This window comes from Aptenodytes forsteri, unplaced genomic scaffold (genome assembly GCF_000699145.1).
Source record: "Aptenodytes forsteri isolate BGI_AS27 unplaced genomic scaffold, ASM69914v1 Scaffold137, whole genome shotgun sequence".
NCBI lineage: Eukaryota > Metazoa > Chordata > Aves > Sphenisciformes > Spheniscidae > Aptenodytes > Aptenodytes forsteri.
Window position 1 is genome coordinate 2967243 of NW_008796221.1, and position 21026 is coordinate 2988268.

The 21026-nt window shown below is 38.6% G+C and overlaps 1 protein-coding gene across 1 annotated transcript in view; it reads right to left on the bottom strand.

The window, feature by feature from the left end:
* Positions 1–21026, bottom strand: part of SLC2A13 (solute carrier family 2 member 13) — a 140708-nt gene that overhangs the window by 86036 nt on the left and 33646 nt on the right. The window contains exon 3 of the mRNA XM_019474583.1: positions 4755–4863. Within this exon, the coding sequence (XP_019330128.1) occupies positions 4755–4863 (109 nt within the window). The remainder of the gene's footprint in view (positions 1–4754; positions 4864–21026) is intronic.

Genomic DNA, 21026 nt, shown 5'->3' on the forward strand with positions numbered 1-21026 from the left:
TTTTTTTTAAAGAAGAAACTGATGGGAAAGATTATACGTTAAAATGGTCCTCCTCCCCCAGATTTTAACTATGGTCCACTGTGGGCTTGAAAATATCTGCACACCACCATTTTAACAAAATTATGAGATATGTTACTATTAAAAGGCTAATTTGTGGTAACTGCTATCATGGAATATAACTTCCTTCACAGGGCCTTTTTCAGTCTCCTGTCAGCCAGATTTGTGACTCCACGCTTGAAACAGTGAGCTTCCGTTTTCAAGATGAGAAAATACCAGAATGATAAGAAACTGAAAAGTTAAACCATTTCTGACCTGCTCGCACCAGTGTGAGAGATGCTTGTCTAAAATTGTGCGACTTTATCTTTTACAAGTCAGTTAAGCTGGCAAAAGCCATGACAAAAAGGAAACATTTTTTCTCCTTCACGCACTCTATCAAACAGCAGTGGTGTCCTTGTTCTTAGGAAAAAAAGGAATCAAAGCTATAGGTCACTGAGCTTTATTCTTTTACTGACTAAATTTATCATGCTAGAATTTGCTCCTGTGAGAGTCACAATCTCCTTAGCCTATTTTTACATTTTGTTTCTCTTTTAGATCCACCTCCTCAATGCAGAGGTTGCTCTGCATGCTGTTCTCACCAGTTCAGTAACATCCTGTTCATGATGAGAGTTTCTCGTTCCTCATGGCTGGATGTTACACACATACATGGCTGATTCAAATACCATATGAAACTACTTCTGTGCAAAAACTATATCAGTTTATTGCACAATGGGATGGACAGAGCACAGTCCTCAACAATTCTTACAAAAGTTCTTCTAATTTCCCCATCCTCAAGAGAAATCCAACTACACATGGACTTTGTTGCTCTCATTGGCTTCACTACTGATACCCAATTTTTAACCAGAAAATATGTAACAGATTTCTGAACTCTTAAGCATGGAAGCTCTAGATTTTTGTTGTTGTCTCCATGTGTTTCTTGTAGGTATTTTTCTGCTTTTTAGGATCTCTTCTACTACTGGGTACACTCAGTGATTATTTTTAGACCCCTGCAAAATTCCTCTATATAATTTCCTACCTCTAACACCCATACTTTTTGATTCAAACTTTTGTTTTCTTAAATGGAAGAGTTACTCGGTAAAGCATATACAAATTGGGGAAGTATTAAATCATTCTACAACTGTTTTCTTCCTTATATTTTCATTTCACTTTCCTGCTTTGTGATTTGATTATGTGTTTTGGGTTGTTTTAAATGAGTTTTTCAGACACACACAAACTCACTCCTATGGCCTCACTTTCTTACAGTAAAATACAAGATTAAACAAATTCTTTTATATCAGAAATAGTGGAAAGACTCAAGCCAGAAGATTAGAACAAGTCCAGGTCCATCATGGATGCTGCCATGTTAAGTTAACTGGTCGCAGTGTAGAAGAGTCCCATGAAAATACGTAAGGAGAAAGGGGGCAACCAGAGGCTAAATCCTCTGCCAGGGAAAGCCAGGCAACAGCAAGTCAGGGTCATCAGCCTCTTCTACAGCCTAGAAAGGGGTATACCAAGAGAAGAGGATTCACAGTGGCACCAAAGTTACAGTGAACACCAACCATCAAAACATTTTTTGTGACTGTTTTTGGTAAATGAGTTTGCAAAACCACTGAAGGAAAGTCCACACAATCCTACAACCTCCATCCATAACCAATGCCTGTTTTCCTGCTGCAACAGAACAGCAATCCCAGAATGACACAACCAAACATTATGGAGAGGAAAATAGTGCTCAGAGAGTTAATACAATCTGATAGTTCCTTAAGGTACCATTTAATTACTGCATTAAAAAGCAATCACCAATTTCTGTGTAAGCAAACCATCAACAGACCGCTGCTTACCTATATTCGACAAATGTCCTTTCATAGGAGAATGTTTGTCTTGCATACCTGATAACTAAAAATTTAGTTATACTGGAGTATTAAAAAAAACTGGATATTGCAAATGGTTTACAAACCAGTCCTTTAACAACAGTGCCTTCATGTGTTTATTATAGGCATTTTCTTATTTTAAAGCTAAGATTCAACTATGTTTTATAGTTGTAATTCTGTCCTCCTACACATTCACAAGCAAATTAGGTCAATTCCAAACTATTTGTAAAACCTCCTACATAGAAAGGAGTTTGAGATTTTAAAACATAAGAAGTTTAAAATAAACAAAGTCAACCTACCAGTGTCATAAACCTTGTGAACTGTCAATTTTTTGTTGCAGCCTAATAAGGCATCCTAAAGTAGTAAGAACCAAAATGCGAGAATGACTGTCCTTGGCCAGAGGTTGCATCCACATCATGTTTAATAACATTTTAATAATGTTTATTATATAAGTTTCCCTAATTAACTTCTAAACTTACTTCTACATTTGGCATCTGTAACATCCTGTGGCAATGAGTTCCACTATGTAATTGTGTTGCATGAAAAAATGTTTTTAAACCTACTGCTGGGTAAGAACTAGGAGCCATCAAAACTGTGTTATAAGAAATGATGAATAATCATGCTCTCCCCATCTTCTCCATAACATTAGTAGCTTTATACAGCTCTTGCATTTCTTCTGAACTCATTTCTTTTCAGAGTCCTAACCATCCTGTTCAAATACAGGTATCTCTTTCCCCATATATAACCTGGTTTATCCTTACTAAAAAAAAGGACATCTGCAATTGTTTGTACTATTACAGATCGGTCACGGATGTCATCATGATGTTTGTATAGAACTATAATGCAACTTCAAGACCTCTTTTTTGCGTAGTAACAGTTTAGACTGCCATGCATGTTAGTTAGCCAGTTCCTTCCTGCAAGCATTATTGTATAATATTGTATAGTTAATGCACTTGCCATTTTATTAATTTGTTATCTTGTATTGTCTTCCCACAACTGTTCATGTCCACAGATTTGGGGGTCTTAATAGTGTGAATGGTGTATGAGTACAAGCTGTTATTTTGCTTTTTAGTCCCTTTCACAGACTTATTAAAGCAGCAAAGACCTCCACAAGGTCCTACAGGGACCTCCTACAGGGGTAGGAGTCTACTCTTGGCTTGTGATAACTGATCTTTTATTTTTATCCTCTTTTTTCCTGCCTTAAAAAGTTATTAACCTGAGAGGGCTTCTCTCTTATTTTTGTGACCATTTCGTCTCTTCAAGAAACTTAGGCAGCAGCTGTCGTGGACTAAGATGGTTAGTTCATATGGCATCTATAGTTCTAACATGACCATGAACTCTCATCCAACCAATCTGCAAGCTATAATCTGTCTACAACAATCATGTTGGCTCTTCTTTATTATTTTATATTCTCCATGTACGTGTTCATTTTTCATATTTATAAACACACATCTTCTCATTTGATTCTATGACCGTTTTAATTAATTTTGATAAGGACAGAAATAAAACTTTTTGGGCTGTAGCTTCACGCAGATTATGCTACATTTCCAAATTCAGTGATTATGTATTCAAATTACTCTAGACCTGTTAGGTGTACCCTGATTAGTCCAAGCAATTTGTTATTATTCATTTTAATCAGCTTGTTCTAGAAGTTCTTCCCCTAACACTTGAATTTGAAACAGACCATCTGAGACATCTCAAGTAAGCTCCAGTGCAGGAACCTTCATATAGCCTCCATAATTAACACAGATGCAAAAAGAGTCTTCGTAAGATTTGCTACTGAAGTTTTATCTTCTGCTAGCATTCTCACAACATCTTGATCCTTACTGGGCCTGGAGACTATTAGGTCTCTTGCTTCCGATGTGCTTGAAGAATTTCTCCAGCTCCTTCTGTGCCTGTCGTCTGGATTTCACACATAACTTACCAGTTATGCATTCTCCTGTTTCCCACATTTGGTTACAAGTTCTACTTTATAAATTCTCTCTTTACCTGTTACAGATTTCCCTCCTTTGCAGTTTAACAATATTGAGTTTGGGTTTTTTCCCCCCTTGTGATTGATGGCAGATACTTACTCTAACATTTAATATGGTAGCTCCTGATACCACTAAAAGCTTTATTCTTTTGGCTGATCCTTTTAACTATTTCCTAACAAGCTTGCTTCCTTAGGTGTAGTTCTCTCCATAAGATGTTACTGCAATACATTTTAAACTTGCTCTTAAAACAATATGGAAATCATATTTATTATGGTTACTCTTGTAGGGTAGCTCAACAGTAATTTAACCTTAAACTAGGTCTTGTGCACTGCACATTTGCCATACTCCTCTTGTGAGCTGACAGCTTATCAGAATACCCAATGTATCGTTCTTCACTTCTGCATTTACTGAGTCTTTCATGCACATAACAGAACCATGTAATAACAGGAAATGCTTCTTCCCTCAGCGTCTTACCTCCCTTAGCACTTCACAGTAATTTTCCATCCCATTTACATGGTCAACAGTCTAACCCTCACAGTATTTTGATCTATTTGCACACAAATTCAAACTGTAAGTGTACTTTCTTATCTAGATGTACATAGCTTTGACCATAAACCCTAACATATAATAGCGCATCTCCCAGAGTACAGTTTGCATTCTCATCTCTATATAAATGTTTGCCCTTATACTAACATCCTCTTGTACCAATTTTCTGAGACACCAAATATGTCAATATCTGGATTTCAAACCAGCATTCCAGCTCTCACACTCTATTTTTCACGTTTCAGATTTTGTCCAGAAGCCCATCTACAACTGCTACTGGTCTAATTGTCTTTTTTTTATATTTTATAAAGAGAAGCAAGCAGTAAATACATACATGACGGTGTTAATCCCTGACAGTTGTTGAAACATCTGCAGACCACAACCCACAATTAAGGCTCTTCGAGTTGGAGGGTATGTTAGCATTCTGCAGATCACAGGTCCAGCTTAAAAAAAAAAAAACAAAACAACAAAAGAATACGTAATAGTTCTTAAGTGATCGCTATCAAGACAACGTTCCCAGGCAACAGGCTTTGCACCTTAGTTTCAAACACACTTGGGTTATTTCAATTATTTTTGAACAACTTGATCATTTCAGTTCTGCTTTTCTGCACTTTACTACAAAGATTTTCAGGAAGCCCAGGAAAAAAAATGAAACAATTTTTGTACACAGTGTATACTACTGGTGGCAAATGTACAGCTCTCCTATATCATACTAACAGATTGCACATCTGCTGCAACTGAATGTATTCAAAGTTGTCACAAATATCATTGTCGTTTCCTTTCTAGAAGCTCCCACTGTTATTGAGAGGTTATTTCAGAAACACCATTATTAACTGCTCAGATCTGCATCTTGCAGATAGCGTTCTCCCTAGTCCGCCAAATACCCAACTTCCACAAACCAGTTGCAAGTGTTTGAGTTTGCATGAGTCCCATACTTTGAAGGTATGGGATAGATCTATTCTGCACAGCTGTAAGGCCAGCAGAGGGAGCATAAATTAATTAAATTTTTTCCATATCTTTGGTAGCAATTGTATGAGGCTGCATTCAAAAAGCAGAAAACAGTTCCTCAATGAAGAGAAAACCAAAAATTTCTGGCAAACAGAGAAAGTTTTATTCTCTGTTAATTTTAAATTTTCAAAGTACCCTATAAAAAAAAAGTAATACAGAAAGCGATATGATATCAGGCAAAAAAATTAAAATACTTGACTCCCTTATTTACTTGAATTTCTTTCTGCCCAGAGTGGTGTTTAGGGCAGAACACAGTCCGGTGAAAAATTCTATGTTTTATACATCTTATCACATCTGGTATACCCACTCAGAACACCTAATATAGTTCACAATATGTGTAAGTCAAAATAGTTGCCATCAAAAGAAAAAAAAAAAAGGCTGTGAAGAGCATCTACATTTTTGCATTTTCAGTCCTTCCTGAACATACAGAAAATATTAAATGTATTGATTCAGTATAAAAATCTATATGGGTCTGTTAGAGCAGAACGATTTACATGCAAAGATTTTCAACGTCAGAAAGCTGACAATCTGTGAACAGTTTCAATAGTGGAACTTTTTTTTCATTGAAAGAGAATCAGACCTGCCTAAGGAAAACTCATTTTCATTAAAAAATTATAGTATTTCTAATTCATATCTCAATTGTATCATCACTTAACTTTGCTTCTTTATTATTAACAGCAGAATGCAGTCTGACAAATTTCCCAGCTGGTTTCCAAGTAACATTAACATTCAGGCAGTACACAGTCCCACCTGTCCTGCCATATATCCACGCTATTGCCTTCAAAATGTCTCTAGCTGAGTAAATCAGCTGACAAATAGAGCCTGGTAAGATATTCTCAAGCAAGACACATACCATCACTGGGTAGACAAGTATATCAAAGGGTTCAGTAGTCAAAGTGGCATTTCCTCAGTGGAAAAACAACAAAACCAGCACTCGCTGTTAGCTAGGAGCAGTCTAGAGCTCAGACATTCTCTTGGATTTCTCCTCAACTAGGAGCTTCACAAAGAAAAAAGATTTACTGACAAATGCAACCATGAACCTTAATTCACAAACAACAGCCCTCAGGTTTTCATACTCGGCATCACACCTGAGCATGAAGGCTTTGGGCTTAAAAACCTTTATCTGGCAACTGATTCTGCAGCATCTGTCATGAACCCAGGCTGCTGAATGCCTGTATCTTCCGTTCTTCATGAACTTCCTATAAAGTCCTTAATGGAGTTCAAAATCCATCTTTATCATCAAAGGACCTGACAGCCAACCTAAATCTTGAAGTCCACCATCAATGACTATACTCATTGAATAAGCTGGAATGCTACAGCAGGGTCTGTTAGGAAAGGAAGCAGAAATGTCCTAAAGAACTGATGCAAAGTTTTCAACAATTCCTGATCCACTCAGCTATTTGACAAAAGTTATATAAAACTCTATTCACAATACGGCATTGTACAAAACAATTGGACAGAAGGCAATAAAATGAATAGCTAGAAATTAAAGCAGCTGCTCCCAGACAATGCCTTGCAACTCAGAGGCAGTCATGAACTCCCAACAAAATTTCGTCACACAAATCCGTTTGTACGCCTGAAGTGGGGCCCTGCAGAAAGTTTAAGACCACGTAGTAAAGTCTAGACCTTTACTTTAGAACTTTAGACTTTAGACCTTTAGAGCATCCAGTCAGCTAAATTCAGGAAGTACTTGTAATTTTTCAGACTTCTGATTAATTGTATCAGAAAAATGATGCTAAAAATCATCATACTGGTTCAAGTCAGAGATTTAAAAGTTTCACTCCAAATCCGTACCATGGCAACCCACACATATAGGCATACACAAAATTAAAGGATTTTCTTTCATAAAATTCACAGCCTTCACATTTAGAAACCAATAAATGGAATGAAAGAAATAAAAGAAATCGTTAATCTGTATATTAAAGGAGCTTTACAAACTCCACTAAAAAACCCAAAGGACTTTGACTGCGAGGTGGCTGTTTTTAAAACAGAAAATGAGTGTGAAACTTATTAAAATTATCTAGCCCTAAAACTAACCATACTATTTTTGCATTTTCCTATCTTCAATTCTGCCATCCATCTTCTGTGTTCATATATTACAGCCTTAAAACTAAACAACTCTAGGTAAAACATGACTGTTAACAACAGAGTATGGGTCTAAACTAAAAAATGAAAAACAAAACAAGCTTTCAGAATTAAATACATTTTTCTTCTGAAAATAAGTCTTCTGAAAACTGATATTGTACTTTAGGAGTTTCTGATAACCATTAAATCTGCTGTTAGTTATGACAATAGGTTAAAATAGCACAAAACAATAAAATCATTAAATCTTTAAAAAGTGGAGCAACTTAATTGCTAACAGAACTAGAGGGAAACAGATGATGCAAAAGATACATCATAAAAAAATTAAACATTTGGTAATTTTTACAATGGAAAAATAGGTATTTGTCTCCAAAAATCAGTTGGTTTTTTTTCATGATACTTCTGCCTTAATTGCTGCTGTTTTCTCTGCAGCTAGGAGATCTAGAAACATTCCTGCATTCAAACCACTTCATTTGAACTTGAGAAACCACCAAGATGTTTGTTTTCCTATGTCTAATCTATGAATAAAATGAAGTCAAAAGGATGAGACCTCCTAATGTCATGATTAATTTAATGAGACTAGATTTGGTTGGACTTTTTGTGCTGTGGTTTCAGGTAATTACTTGTATCTGAAGTAAATTTCCTTAATGCATATGTTTATAAGCGTTCAAAACATGCTACAGTAAAGGGCAGCTGAAGCTTGCTCTAGTGAGAGTGCAAAATGGCAGCAATAGATAAAGAGCAATGGAAAAATAAGCATACAGCTGTTATAGAAGGTGAGATTACATGAAGTGGTGATACATGCAGTGGATTGCTGTGGTCTAACTGGCTTTTTCCTAGCCTGGTCTAAACTGTCTACCTAACTAGACATTCATCCTTATAAGCAAAAGGCAAAAATAGAATTCGGAAGTTTGGCTTCACATCCAAAAAAACCTTATTAGCTTACATGGAGCTAAACAGGGGGGGAGGAGCTGTTCTTGTCAAATCATTACTTCTGGAAAGCGAGTGATGCTTTCCAAATGTTACATTTTATGAGTGGTTATCTGAAACTTTCAACACCAGCTTCCTATATTTTAGCTGCTGTTCTTGTTACTAGGCATAACCCACAAGTAAGTTAAGTTTAGAAATTGTGAATCACCTGGTAAGGCATTTTGATTTTCCTCTGTAGGTAAAATGGATTGTATGGTGATCATAGGAGCTTGGGTGTGATCCACTGCCAACTAAAAGATAGAGAGACTTTTCAAAAACAACAAAACAAACAAACAAACCCTAGTTCTAAAAGGAGTTTAAATAATGAAAGCTAAAAAGCAGAAGAATGGGTATTAATGATGTCTCAGCATCTCCTTCTGAAAATGTACTGCATACACTTCCAGGGAAATAAAAATACTGTAGATAGACATAAAGCCAACCTAAAAATCCCCCAGCAAATGCAGGCAGACATCTGGTGCCTGGACACCTTGTGATCCCCCATCCCTCAAATTATTAGTACAATACTTGGCAAAATTTCACAGCCAGGAAACTATGGTTAGAGACTGGGCTCTGCCAAAGTAATTTGCAGGTTCAAATATTGTTTTGCCAGCTAATCTAGGTGACAGCTTGTAGCAACAGCTTAAAACTACGTAGGGCTCCTGTGAGCATTTTGTGCTCTTGCTGTAGAGGAGTGTTTCCAAACAGGCAGGCTTAGCCAAGCAACAAGACAGTCACTCATCAGTTTAGCATCAATTAAGCTCAACCTTCAGATTAGTTCCTCAGACCCATTCGTGTCCCAATGCCAGTCAATGCCCTCTCTTCCATCCAGATAAATCTTTAAAGAACTGGTCTACAGTTAGAAATGGGACCAAAAAAAAAAAAAAAAAGAAACGTCAGGCTGGTGATCTGGATAACAGAAGACAGACATGGGAACCATTTCTCTGTTTTGCCTTTCCTTACAAAATGACAGCTTCCAGCCCAGCTTTCTCTGCATCATCTGCAGAACATTCCTCCACCTAAGACTCCTCCTCTAAAGCACTTAGAGCTAGCTATTATTTTATGCATATGAATGACATCTTCCATCCATAAATCTTTAAAGAACTGGTCTACAGTTAGAAATGGGACCAAAAAAAAAAAAAAAAAAAAAAACGTCAGGCTGGTGATCTGGATAACAGAAGACAGACATGGGAACCATTTCTCTGTTTTGCCTTTCCTTACAAAATGACAGCTTCCAGCCCAGCTTTCTCTGCATCATCTGCAGAACATTCCTCCACCTAAGACTCCTCCTCTAAAGCACTTAGAGCTAGCTATTATTTTATGCATATGAATGACACACTAAAGCAAACACCCTTTCCCGCTCCTAGCCTATTACATGCTTATTTTCTAGGAGTATCAACTTCATTCATTTTTCCATTCTGTAAAATTTACCAAATCACAAGAAAATAGAAGTAGCTTTAAGATCAAAACTGCATTATTCATCCTGAGAAGATACAAAACAATTTTACCTAAGTACCAAGCTCTTCCCCACTGTCTCACAATGTTTCCAGTAACATTGGAAGAACCACTCCCAGCACTAGAGGAAACTTCCTACCTCATAAGTTCTCTAATCCTTTGAGAAAGCTTGCTTGAGTCTTTTTTTTTTTTTTTTTTTAAGCATAGCCCCCCATCAGCCAAGAATGAGAAAAGACTGTCAGCTTGCCTAATAACCGAGTCTTAGTATTTTTCAGTTTTCCACAGCAAATACATCCAATGGTATAACAAGACAGCCTGCTCTAAAAGCAAATAAAAGCTAATTAGACATAATCATTTTGGTTTTAGACAGTTAAGTAGTGCAAGGAGTTTTTCCACACCTAATTGAACTGAAAGGGTTTTTTTGTTTGCTCAGGAAACCTAGATTTCACATAAATGGTCCTTCCAAATGATCTTTTTAATCCACACATTGAGAACAGAAACACTAAGAATAAAGATTTTTTTTTTTGTTTCATTTTGACAGCAGGTTAGGTTGGCCTTTTGAGAATCCTGAAAACAAAGCAATCTTCTTTTATCTGTAAAAGGAAAAAAAGAAGTCTTTCCCTTGATACTACATTCTTTGATATAAAGCTTTGGTGATGGAAAATCTATATGACTGAGTACTTGCACAAAGGTGACGGCAGTTAAGAATACCTTTGAATAGGACAAGAAGCAGTGACAAGTAGGGAAGCAAAAAAAGGAGTGCATTTTGGCTCTGTATGACGTTCTTTATAGAAAACAGAAACTACTGTAATGAAGACCTTCAAAACTAGAGAAACCATGACAAAACAGATAACAAACAGAGAAGACTGGCCATTTACATGATGCCAGAGGGAGCTGAGAGAAGTGGCCGCAATGACCAACAAGAGTCCACGTGGGTGGAGGAGGGACCCCAGTGCAGTACTGTCAGACCTGTGGAGTGGGGGAATGACGGAGGAGGACGTTTACCTGTTTCTTTGATGGGAAAACTGTGGTAGGGACAAAGAAAAGCAAGGATCACATTGTGCTTTCTTCTAGCCATGGCAAGCACCTTAGAAATAAAGCAATAGGTATTAAGGCGGACTTGTGCATACCTGCAGCCTGCGATGTGGTTTTAGCAAACAAACATTTACTTTCATGGTCTGCTCTAGAACCACTTTACATAGGAAACAGTAACGCGTCCCTCACTTAAAGCTGGAGAAAGCAGATGAGGAAAGATAAGATGATGGAGCTAGCATCACGCAGGCACAACCAAAATAAGCCAAGTGTTGTAACAGCCTGAAGAGCTTCCCACTCCACTGCCTCATCAAGTAATGAAGTGCAGTGCAGAGCATTTAGCAATCTGAAATTAGAAAGCTTTTTTTCTTTAATTTTAAGTTGCGGAAAGACACTTAAAAGAAAATTGCAGTTAGGGGAGTTTCAAGAGTGCTTTTTTTTGTATTGGCGGTATTGCTGTTGTTTTTCAATTAAAAGAGCACCAAAAAAGCTGGTGATTCAGAGTCCCCTTCAACCCAGTCAGTAACCTACTCTCAAGCTAATCTTCCCAGCTGTTACTGTATTAACACCCATACAGATATTGTATTTTATTTCCTGGGCAACACTCTTCAAGCCTTAAATTTTTTCCAATTTTTTTCTGCCAAAAATCTTACTTTAGTGATTTCCACCCCCCACCCCTCCTTGTTTCCAAACGAAATATTCCTGTTCCTGCTCTAAGCCAGTGGTTTAACAGTGAAAACAGATTTCTACTCCTTGCCCTCTAAAAGAATGAGGCACAGGGACACATTCCCAGGAGGGAAGGGGAAAAAAGGGAAATTTAATAGAACTGAGAAAGGAGCCTGGAGGTCAATGAAAGTCTCCATGGGAACTTTTGGATACAATCTTTTACATGTTCACCCTTTTTTTTTTTTTTACTTTATTAATAGCACATTGAGTTCAGACCATCTCCTTAAAAAAAGTTTTAAAAAAACAATTTATCTAGGGGGCGTGAAAAGCTCCTCTCAATTTTTAAAATTCAGATGCCATTAGCTAAGAGCTTCATTGAAAATAAAAGTAAAGAAAAAAGTTAAATTAGAGATGAGGTCCACATTTAAACAGATTTTAAAAACCCATTTTGAAATCAGTATCATTTTAGCACAGCTCAGTCAGGTTCCAAAACTACCAGAGAGCAGAAAAATCAAAAAGTCACGGTAGGCTAAAGTCAAAGTACTTTAACTTTGGCTTGCTAACAACAAGACAGCACCATCAATGGATGTGTAGATGACAGACAGCACAGCAGATCAGTTTGAAGCTAAAAATAGTAAGTCTTAAGAAACTGCTTCAACATTTATTTTTTTTAAACTGAAGCATTTAAACTTCAGCACAAAGTTGAGTTCCACTGAAGACAGAAGGACAGATACACACTTCAAAATTCCACTGAACTGCAGCCTAAGATCATACCTTATCTAAAAGCACGAGCTAGTTTACTACATTTTAGTATTAACCATCTTCTATAAGAAACACAAAGGGCTCTAAGATAACCATTACCACTCAACAGCAGCATGTTTTTCAGCAGAGGAGGCTGACCACATCCTGGGAGGAGGAACAGGAGCACTGCCAGCAGGTCAAGGAAGCAGTTCTTCCCCTCTACCCAGCACTTGCAAGTCTCACAGCTCGAGCAGCATGCCACATTGCTGCATGAGTCTGGAGGAGAAACACCAAGGTGGACAGGCCTGGAGCACAACATATGAGATGCTGAAACAACTGGGATTGTTCAGCTTTAAAAGAGAAGGTAAAGGGAAAAGCCTCTGCTGTCTACAGCTACCTAGCGGAGGGCCAAAGACGAGACGGACCCAGGCTCCTCAGAGGTGTGCAGGGGCAGGACAAAAGGCAACAGACAAGTTGGAATGCAGAAAATTTGGACCAGATGTGAAGTCTGTTTATTTTGTACCATGGAAGTGGTCAAACACAGAAAGAGAGATGCAGACAGGTCATGGCGAAAACTTCACTGAAAAAGTTCTTGAGCAACCTACTCTGATTTGTCCTGCTTTGATTAGGGGTTGGATTAGACAACCTTCAGAGGTTATCTACATGATTCTTACATGAAACCTATATCATTCTAAGATTTGTGCTCATACTGGTTATTACAACACCATGAAAAAGTTTGGTGCTTCATGGGGGGGGAAGCATCCTTACATACAGATCCTGTAAAACTCAGCCATCTCCATACCGCCAACAGCAGATCCACCCCTTTTTGCAATTTCATTCCTAGGCTTCATTAATTAAGAACCTGTCAGTCACACTAGACTGACAGTTTTTACCCTGAATTTATAACCTCTGCAGAGAACACAAATCAATATTGAAATCAGCAAGTGTAAAATACTCAATTGACAACTCCCATAACTGGTATGAAATATGAAATAGCAGTAATGGAGACCTTACTGCAGCCTTTCAATATATAAAAGGGGCTTATAAGATAGATGGGGAGAAACTTTTTACCAGGGACTGTAGTGATAGGACAAGAGGCAATGGCTTCAAACTAAAAGAGAGTAGATTAGATTGGATAGAAGGAAGAAATTCTTTACTATGAGGGTGGTGAGACACTGGAACAAGTTTCCCAGAGAAGTTGTGCCCGACTCCCAAAAGTGTTCAAGGTCAGGTTGGACGGGGCTCTGAGCAACCTGATCTAGTTGAAGATGTCCCTGCCCACGGCAGGGGGGTTGGACTAGATGATCTTTAAAGGTCCCTTCCAACCCAAACCATCCTGTGATTCTATGATTGTTAAGAGCTGTACGCAGTTCTGGTCCCCTTTGCATTCTCCCCCTCATCTCAAAAAAGGAATATGGTAGAAATGGGGAAAGATCGAGGAAAAGGCAAAAAGAACAATCAAATTAATGGAACGGTTCCAACATACAGCAGTAGTAATACTAATTTTACTAGGCCCCTGGGTACTAAAATGCATATACAATTATACCATATTAGTGTACTTATGTCTGGATTCACAACAATTAACAGTCTGTTTAGTGTGATTCTGCATTCGTTAGTATAATAGCCCTCTACTTTAGCTACAGATCAAAGCAACAAATCAAGTACACCATCCTTCAAGCTGGAGGAAAGGAGCTGGATTAGGAGTTGGGAATACAACAAAAGTTTCATAAAAGCTAAAGTGGCACAATGAAGGTGAGTAAAGAACATGCTTGTTTCAAGATAACACAGAAAATGGGCTGTATAAAATGGCAGATGCAAAACCAAAAGCATAGTTATGATCCACCATGCGTTGACCACTATTAAGACAGAATGGCGGTGAGATAGACTTTGACAGATATAGCATGACCATTTTTACCAAAGTGTGAAAAACCAACAATGTAGTAGACATCTGTGGTCCAGAAGACAGGGACAAAGGGCCAAGTTTTTGCTACTGCAGATTATACCTCGCTGGAGCAACGATTCTAAACCAACCACCTGCTTAAGTATTATCACTGGCTGCACTAGTAATAATTTACAATTTTAAAATGCAGAGAACAGATTATAATCTTTTGGACTATGATCCTAAGGAGTGTTTTGTCATGAGAACTGAAGATTATGAAAAGCTGACGTTCATAACAGTTTTCAAATCTTCCAATTTCTGGAGGATCCACATACAGCCTATGTGAATTTTTATGCTCCAGCCACTCTGGAGTTTCAGACATACCAAAGTACTTCACAATAAAGTATGATTCTTCACAATTTTGCATCAGGTATAATCATTAGCATCTATGCAAAACCAGCATGGAAGCAGTTTACTTCTATTTGCACAAAGAAGAAAGCCTATGGAGTATCAGAATCTCTTTTGATTTATTTTATAATGCTGTCAGTGGTAGCAACAAAATTCCTCCAGCAAGATGTACAGACTGTTTGTAATGTACCTCCACTACGCAGTAAAGTCTTGTTGTTTTCCAGGAATTAGAGAGAGACTACCTCTGCATAAACTTCAGAGAGTTTCTCAAGAGTAATTCTTGCTACTGTCAGCGAGACTGACAGTAAGTAGCAGGTTCTACATACACTTGTTTGTATAACTGAAATATCTTTTGCCTGTTGATTAATAGGAGAACATACTGTGGGTCTTGCTTTCATTAGATCTTTTTTTAAAAGTAATTTCAAAACCTGACACACAGATGTCCTGTATCATCAGCTGTGACTAACTCGGTGAACAAAGGCTTCTAGATAAAACAGAATTTAAAAAAGATATACTATAATGCCGCACAAAACAGCAGGCAAAAGGCATCTTCCCACGTGATGATGCTGGTCTTAGGGAAAACAGAATTAATACTCCATAATGGGCAGTTCAAGGTCTCTCATGTACTATGGAATACATCTAATCTGCAAGCTGCTTGTCTTATACCAAGTGGAAATCCTTCTGATCATATTCAGTATAATGAAGACAGAATGAGATTGCCTAAATGCCATGTATATTAGCAGTTTCTTTATAAATATAAAATATTTTAAAAGGTAATTCTTTTAAAAGCTGTTGAAAATCCAGTAGAGTGTAAGATAATGCTTGATCTCTTTTCCCTGAGTTAAGTATGCTTTTTTCCTTTAAAAAAAAAGAAATAGACCAGAATCATACTTACTTAACTGCTCCTACTAATGCTTGGTTGCACTACAAGATAGAAGCATGCAGGACAAGGATCTTTTCATTGCTTCTGTGCAACCTCACAGATCTAGCAGATAGAAAGGAATATCATAAAGATTTTATTAAATTATTTAGAGGCCTGAGGCCCATTTTTCAAAAAGATAAAGGAATTCTGAGAGATTTCCTCGTGAATTTCAGTAAGTAGATTTTTATGCTGATTTTACACCCTCATCAAGTTAACCCACCATCTAAAAGAAATGATAATATCCAAATGACAGACATTGTTCAGAAAACACTATCCTGGGTGTAAATATATAAAAACTGGTATTTATGATACATCTCAATCTCCTCTTGTGCTCCTTTACTGAACTCCACCTGTTTTAAAATTTTAAACAGAAATTTTTAAGTTTTGGACGGACATCATGTTTTTAGCCTGTGTTTCTTATGCAGCAGTTTACAGCTGGTCCTAATTAGAGGAGGCGGCCCCAGCAACACCAGGGAAATGGAACCATTAAGAGTGGAGCCAAACCCCACAACAGCCGCCATTTTGAAGGGGCACATTTCCACACCATCACCACGTTTGACCATATTCAAATCAAAGCATTTAAGTGAACGGACATTTCTCTGACACCTGCAGTGATCCAAGCCATTTCAATGTCAAGGGATAGACGTTTCTTTCTTTGGTGATAGATACTAACAATAATGTTAAAATACAACTTCTAAATATGTTGCAAGAGGATTACTCTATTAGAAAAAAAACGGAGCATCAGGATTTCTTCAGTGTTAAGAGTAAAAGCAAACAAGTTTCAATGTGGTAGTGAGAAGAAGCATGGCAAGGTTTGGCCTGCAAGCCAGTATGAACAAATGTGAGGCTCACCAGAAAACTGGAGTATTTCAAAAAATTTACACACGTTTTGATGTAACTATCAAGGAGTCACACGGTTACACACTCCCTAGAAGATATACAAAGATCAACTGATCTCCAAATACACCCTGGGCAAGGACAGGTCAGAGTTTGTACTCAAAAAGTCCCACTTTAAGGGAAGAGTGCACAGTCTGCTTCCCTCACAAAGGTGATCTGCTTCAAGACCACAACATTAGCTGTCTGCACAGACCATGGTACATTATGATATTAAAAGATAACGTGTAATTTTTCCCAGAGAGGAACAAAGGACCAAGAAAGCCCCCGCACACCAAAAGATGAAGGGGAGGTTTTAGGTAACATTCACAGCACAGACTTTTACTAGCGCATTGCTGTCTGCCAGGACGTGAGGACATGCAATTTCAGGCAGACACAGGTGGGCTGGCAGGAGGCCCTTGTGGAGAGACGCTACCAAAAACCCAGCGGGGTTTGGGAGTAGAGGTTGTCTGAACTTATTTTGCTTGGCAAGGGTTGATTTTTCCCCCTATTATTTTGGTACAAGGACAGCATTGGCAAACCAGCAGAGCCCATCCTACAACTGCGTTCTCAGGGCTGTACTTCCCACAGGAGCAGGCACAACTGTGCCTTGCCCCTTCCCACCAGTCACCCACTAGGTACTGCAGGGCTTAGTGCAGAGGTCCTGCCTGTGGGCAACAGCTGTGCTGCTGCAGACCCCCAAGGCACAGGTACTTTGGTTTTCAGCTCTGAACAAGGGCAAAAACCACTGTGCAACTCAAACTGCCCTGCAGCACTGAAGAACACAAGGGAACGTGCCCTAGCTGCCAAATGAAGACTAAATAAAAAAATCAGTAAAAACTGGATTGGCACCAGAACAATCCTTTCCTTTGAGGTGGTCTACATATACCCTCCAGACTATAACTGAAAGTCACTATTATAACAGAATCAACATAACCATCTACCAAAAACAAACTCTTTAGATTCTTTGGGTTCTGTAGGCACTACTAACTCCCCGAAGCTATGTCCCTGGGTCTATACATCTGTGCCAGCAAGCTGCTTTCAGATCATCCCAGCTGTCCCTAAAGATGCTACACGGGAACATGTTACATTCAGCTTCTTCCTAATTTCATTTGCTAATGCTCATTTTTGCAGGGAGACAAAAAAAGCAACGATGGAAACAGAACCAGCAACTACAGCAAAATCAATAAATACACTTCTATATGTAAAATATACAAGAAAATCTACATGTTAGGCTAATTGTTGCACACGGAAGATGCTGTTAGAACCTTCTATTTAAATATTTTTGGTCTGCTCAGGTTCCAGGCCAAGTCTGTTGGAGTTAAGAAATCATACCTGAGGAAAAACCATCTGCATTACCACCTTGTTAACATTTTTAAGGTTTCAACTTAACATTACAACTTGCATAAATGCAGCAAGCATTCTCAGCTGTAACACTATTTCCAAAAAAGGACTCAAATTCCTTTCTTAAAGGCAGTAAGAGCCTAAACTGCATTAAGGGAAGAAGCTGTTTTTAGGACCAATATGAATTCTTACCCAGGGCTTCAGAAGCACACGTGCACTACCTAAAGCCAAACATGACGCAAGACAAACTTCACATAGCGATTCACAACATCCCAGTGGAAGTACACGCTTAGTAACTAGTGGTTACTGAATAGCATTTCAGTTTCCCCCGGAGCTGCTGGTTTTCCTAGATCTGAGGGCAAAAAATATCACTAGTGTGGCTGGAATTTCAGGTAACCTTCCTGGCTTCAGGGCAAACTGCGGATTTCCCAACTGTGATCAGCTAGAAAGATGGGCTGTAGTGCAGAGAAGGGGCAGAATTTTACCCAGACATGCATGTCCTCTCTAACGCACAGGAGCTACTTTTCCCAGATGTTTAACTACTTTCCAGAGGCAACTCAACTTGTTATGAAAAATAAATGTTTCAAGGATAAGCTCTAAAAAGAACAGAAATAGTATCAGTCCTACCTCCTGTTTACCAAAACAAAAAAAAGGGAGGAAGCAATTACTCCATTTAGAATTTGTCAGGCTGCGGAGGCTGATGAACCTGAAGGTATCAGGAAAAATGCTTCATACCATCATGAGTTACAACAGCCTGGTTGGCATTGGATTGGATCAGGAAACAATGAAAGCTAATTTTCAGTGTCAGATATAAGAAGCATCTGCATCTTTATATGGATACCAGGAAAATATTTTCATGTTTCTCAGTAAGAGCATCATTGCCCAACTGTGCCTTCTGCCAACTGCCACCAACCTATTAAGCAGGCTGAAAGGAAAAATTCTTGTGCAGGAAGTCCGGGGGAAACTTGTAAACAAAAACAAAGGGAGAACAAAGCTGGAAGAAAGCCACAGTGTTTGAGCCACCTACATTTCAGGGTGGATTTCCAAATATCTCCATTCACTGACCTCATATTTGCTGGCTTTCTCTGAGCTGCCATGTAGTCACTGAGAGAAATCGCTGCTTCTGATCATGCAAGCTGTGAAACTAATCTGAGAAGCTAATTCAGTTCCACTGTCCACCTATACAGATCTATATACGTTCTCCACCTATATACACCTAAATGCATTCTGCACCTACACAGCTGGGCTGAAGACATCAGCAGACAAGCACGGAAGAAGGTAGAGAGTGGAGGTAAGAATGACTTGCCTGCCTACAGCACATGGAAAAAAAGTGCAGATATAAAAGTACATAAGTACCAAATATAACAGAAAATCAGGTTTACAACACAGAAATGACACCACCTTTGACGAGTTCACGCTCTCAGGCTGACTTTGGCAACAAGACAAACCAAGGAAGTTTTCCATTTTGGAGAGCACTAGGGTAACATATGCTAGACAATGATAGTTTTTCATAGAAACACTGATAGATAAGGAAAAAGCAAAATATGCCTGCAGTCATAAACTGATTTCTGCAAGTGTTTTGCCAAAGATAATTACCAGCCTACAAAAGCACAAAGGAATCGTCATTCAAGTACCCAACATTCATCTGAAGGGAACGGTGGGTGCTTAAGATCAAATACAGTAAAACTTGCAGAGTAACGCTGAGACATAATACTCATCTGACTTGATCACTGCATCTGACACAATAAAATGCAAATGAATCATTTGCATCATCAAAAACTACTCAACTGTAAATTCACACTTAGTGTAACATGCTAAGTGCAAGCTACAACACTTGGGATGAAAAGTTTGGCCATAGCACGATAACTGTGAGATCAATTCCACCACAAAGAAAAGTAGTTTCCTTAAGGAGAGAAAATGCTATGAAGTCCTTTCCTCTTTGGAGAAGTGCTAACTTGGACTGGGGTAAAGGGAGGATACACATAACCCCCCGCACCCAATTATCCTTAAGTTTAACAATATGCTTGTACACTAAGTTATACAACATATTTTAACACAGAAGCTCACTCGTTTATAAAGAATATTAATTCTCCTGGGCAACATGCAGTTTAGGAAGCAGTACGACCATGTGCATCTCGGCAAGTAATGCAGTGCAGTAGGCAAGGATCACCAGGTTGAAGCCGAAGTCCCTAGATGTACGCAACAGGCTATGTGTAGGTTTTATGTCAGACTAGATTTAGTCCAGTCCCCTAGGCAGAACTTTACCACGCACGGGCTGTTAAAAGCTGCCCTGAGACTCCATCATTGATTTGAACCTTCACATCTCCAAAAGAGTCCGAGCACATTGAATGCATCCTTGGAGCGGACCTCTGGTTTAATTTCCCCTGAAGGAAGTTACTCCATGGGCACTAACACCGCTTTGCGATCTGAACAAACAATACGTGGAGGTGACAACGGTTGATGAGAAGAGACTCACTGCAGAGCTACAGTGCTGTTCAGAGCCAAAATGCTAATGCAGATGCAGTCAATGCATCTTTTAGTAGCTGACAGCAACTGGAATGGTTCTGCATAAAACCACGCTAGGAAAAAAACAATATAAGCTGCTCCTATGAACTATTAGGTTTTATTTAAAATTAATTTAGAAGAAATAGAGGACAAAAGTAATTCAGTATTTTGTAACTATTGCGCAATGTATTCAATTGTGCAGCAGCTCCCTATGGGTTTAAGTTTTATTCTTTTTCCTGTCGTCTTTTTTTTTTCCCCTCCTCATTACAGGTTTTGCAAGTTCAGCCTAAAACCTGAGAGTCACCTCAGGTCCTTTACCATTATTGTTGATAGCTTTTGACAAGAAACAGAAGATTTTTTTTTTTCTGTAGAATAATTTTTTTTCTCAACAGAATTGTAAGGTCCTATTCCCTCCAGTAGGACTGTACATCTTTTTAATAGACAAGCTTAGTAAATAATGATAAAAAACATGGGGGCTGGGGGAGGGAGTGGGAAAAAAATAAAGGCAAGTTCTGAGAGCTGGTTGTGTTCTACGCCCTTGTACTGGGTTTGCGTGGCAAGGTTTTGGTAGCAGGAGGGCTACAGGGGTAGCTTCTGTGAGAAGCTGCTAGAAGCTTCCCCCATGTCTGATAGAGCCAATGCCAGCCGGTTCCAAGACAGATCCGCCGCTGGCCAAGGCCAAGCCCACCAGTGACGGTGGGAGCACCTCTGTGATAACACATTTA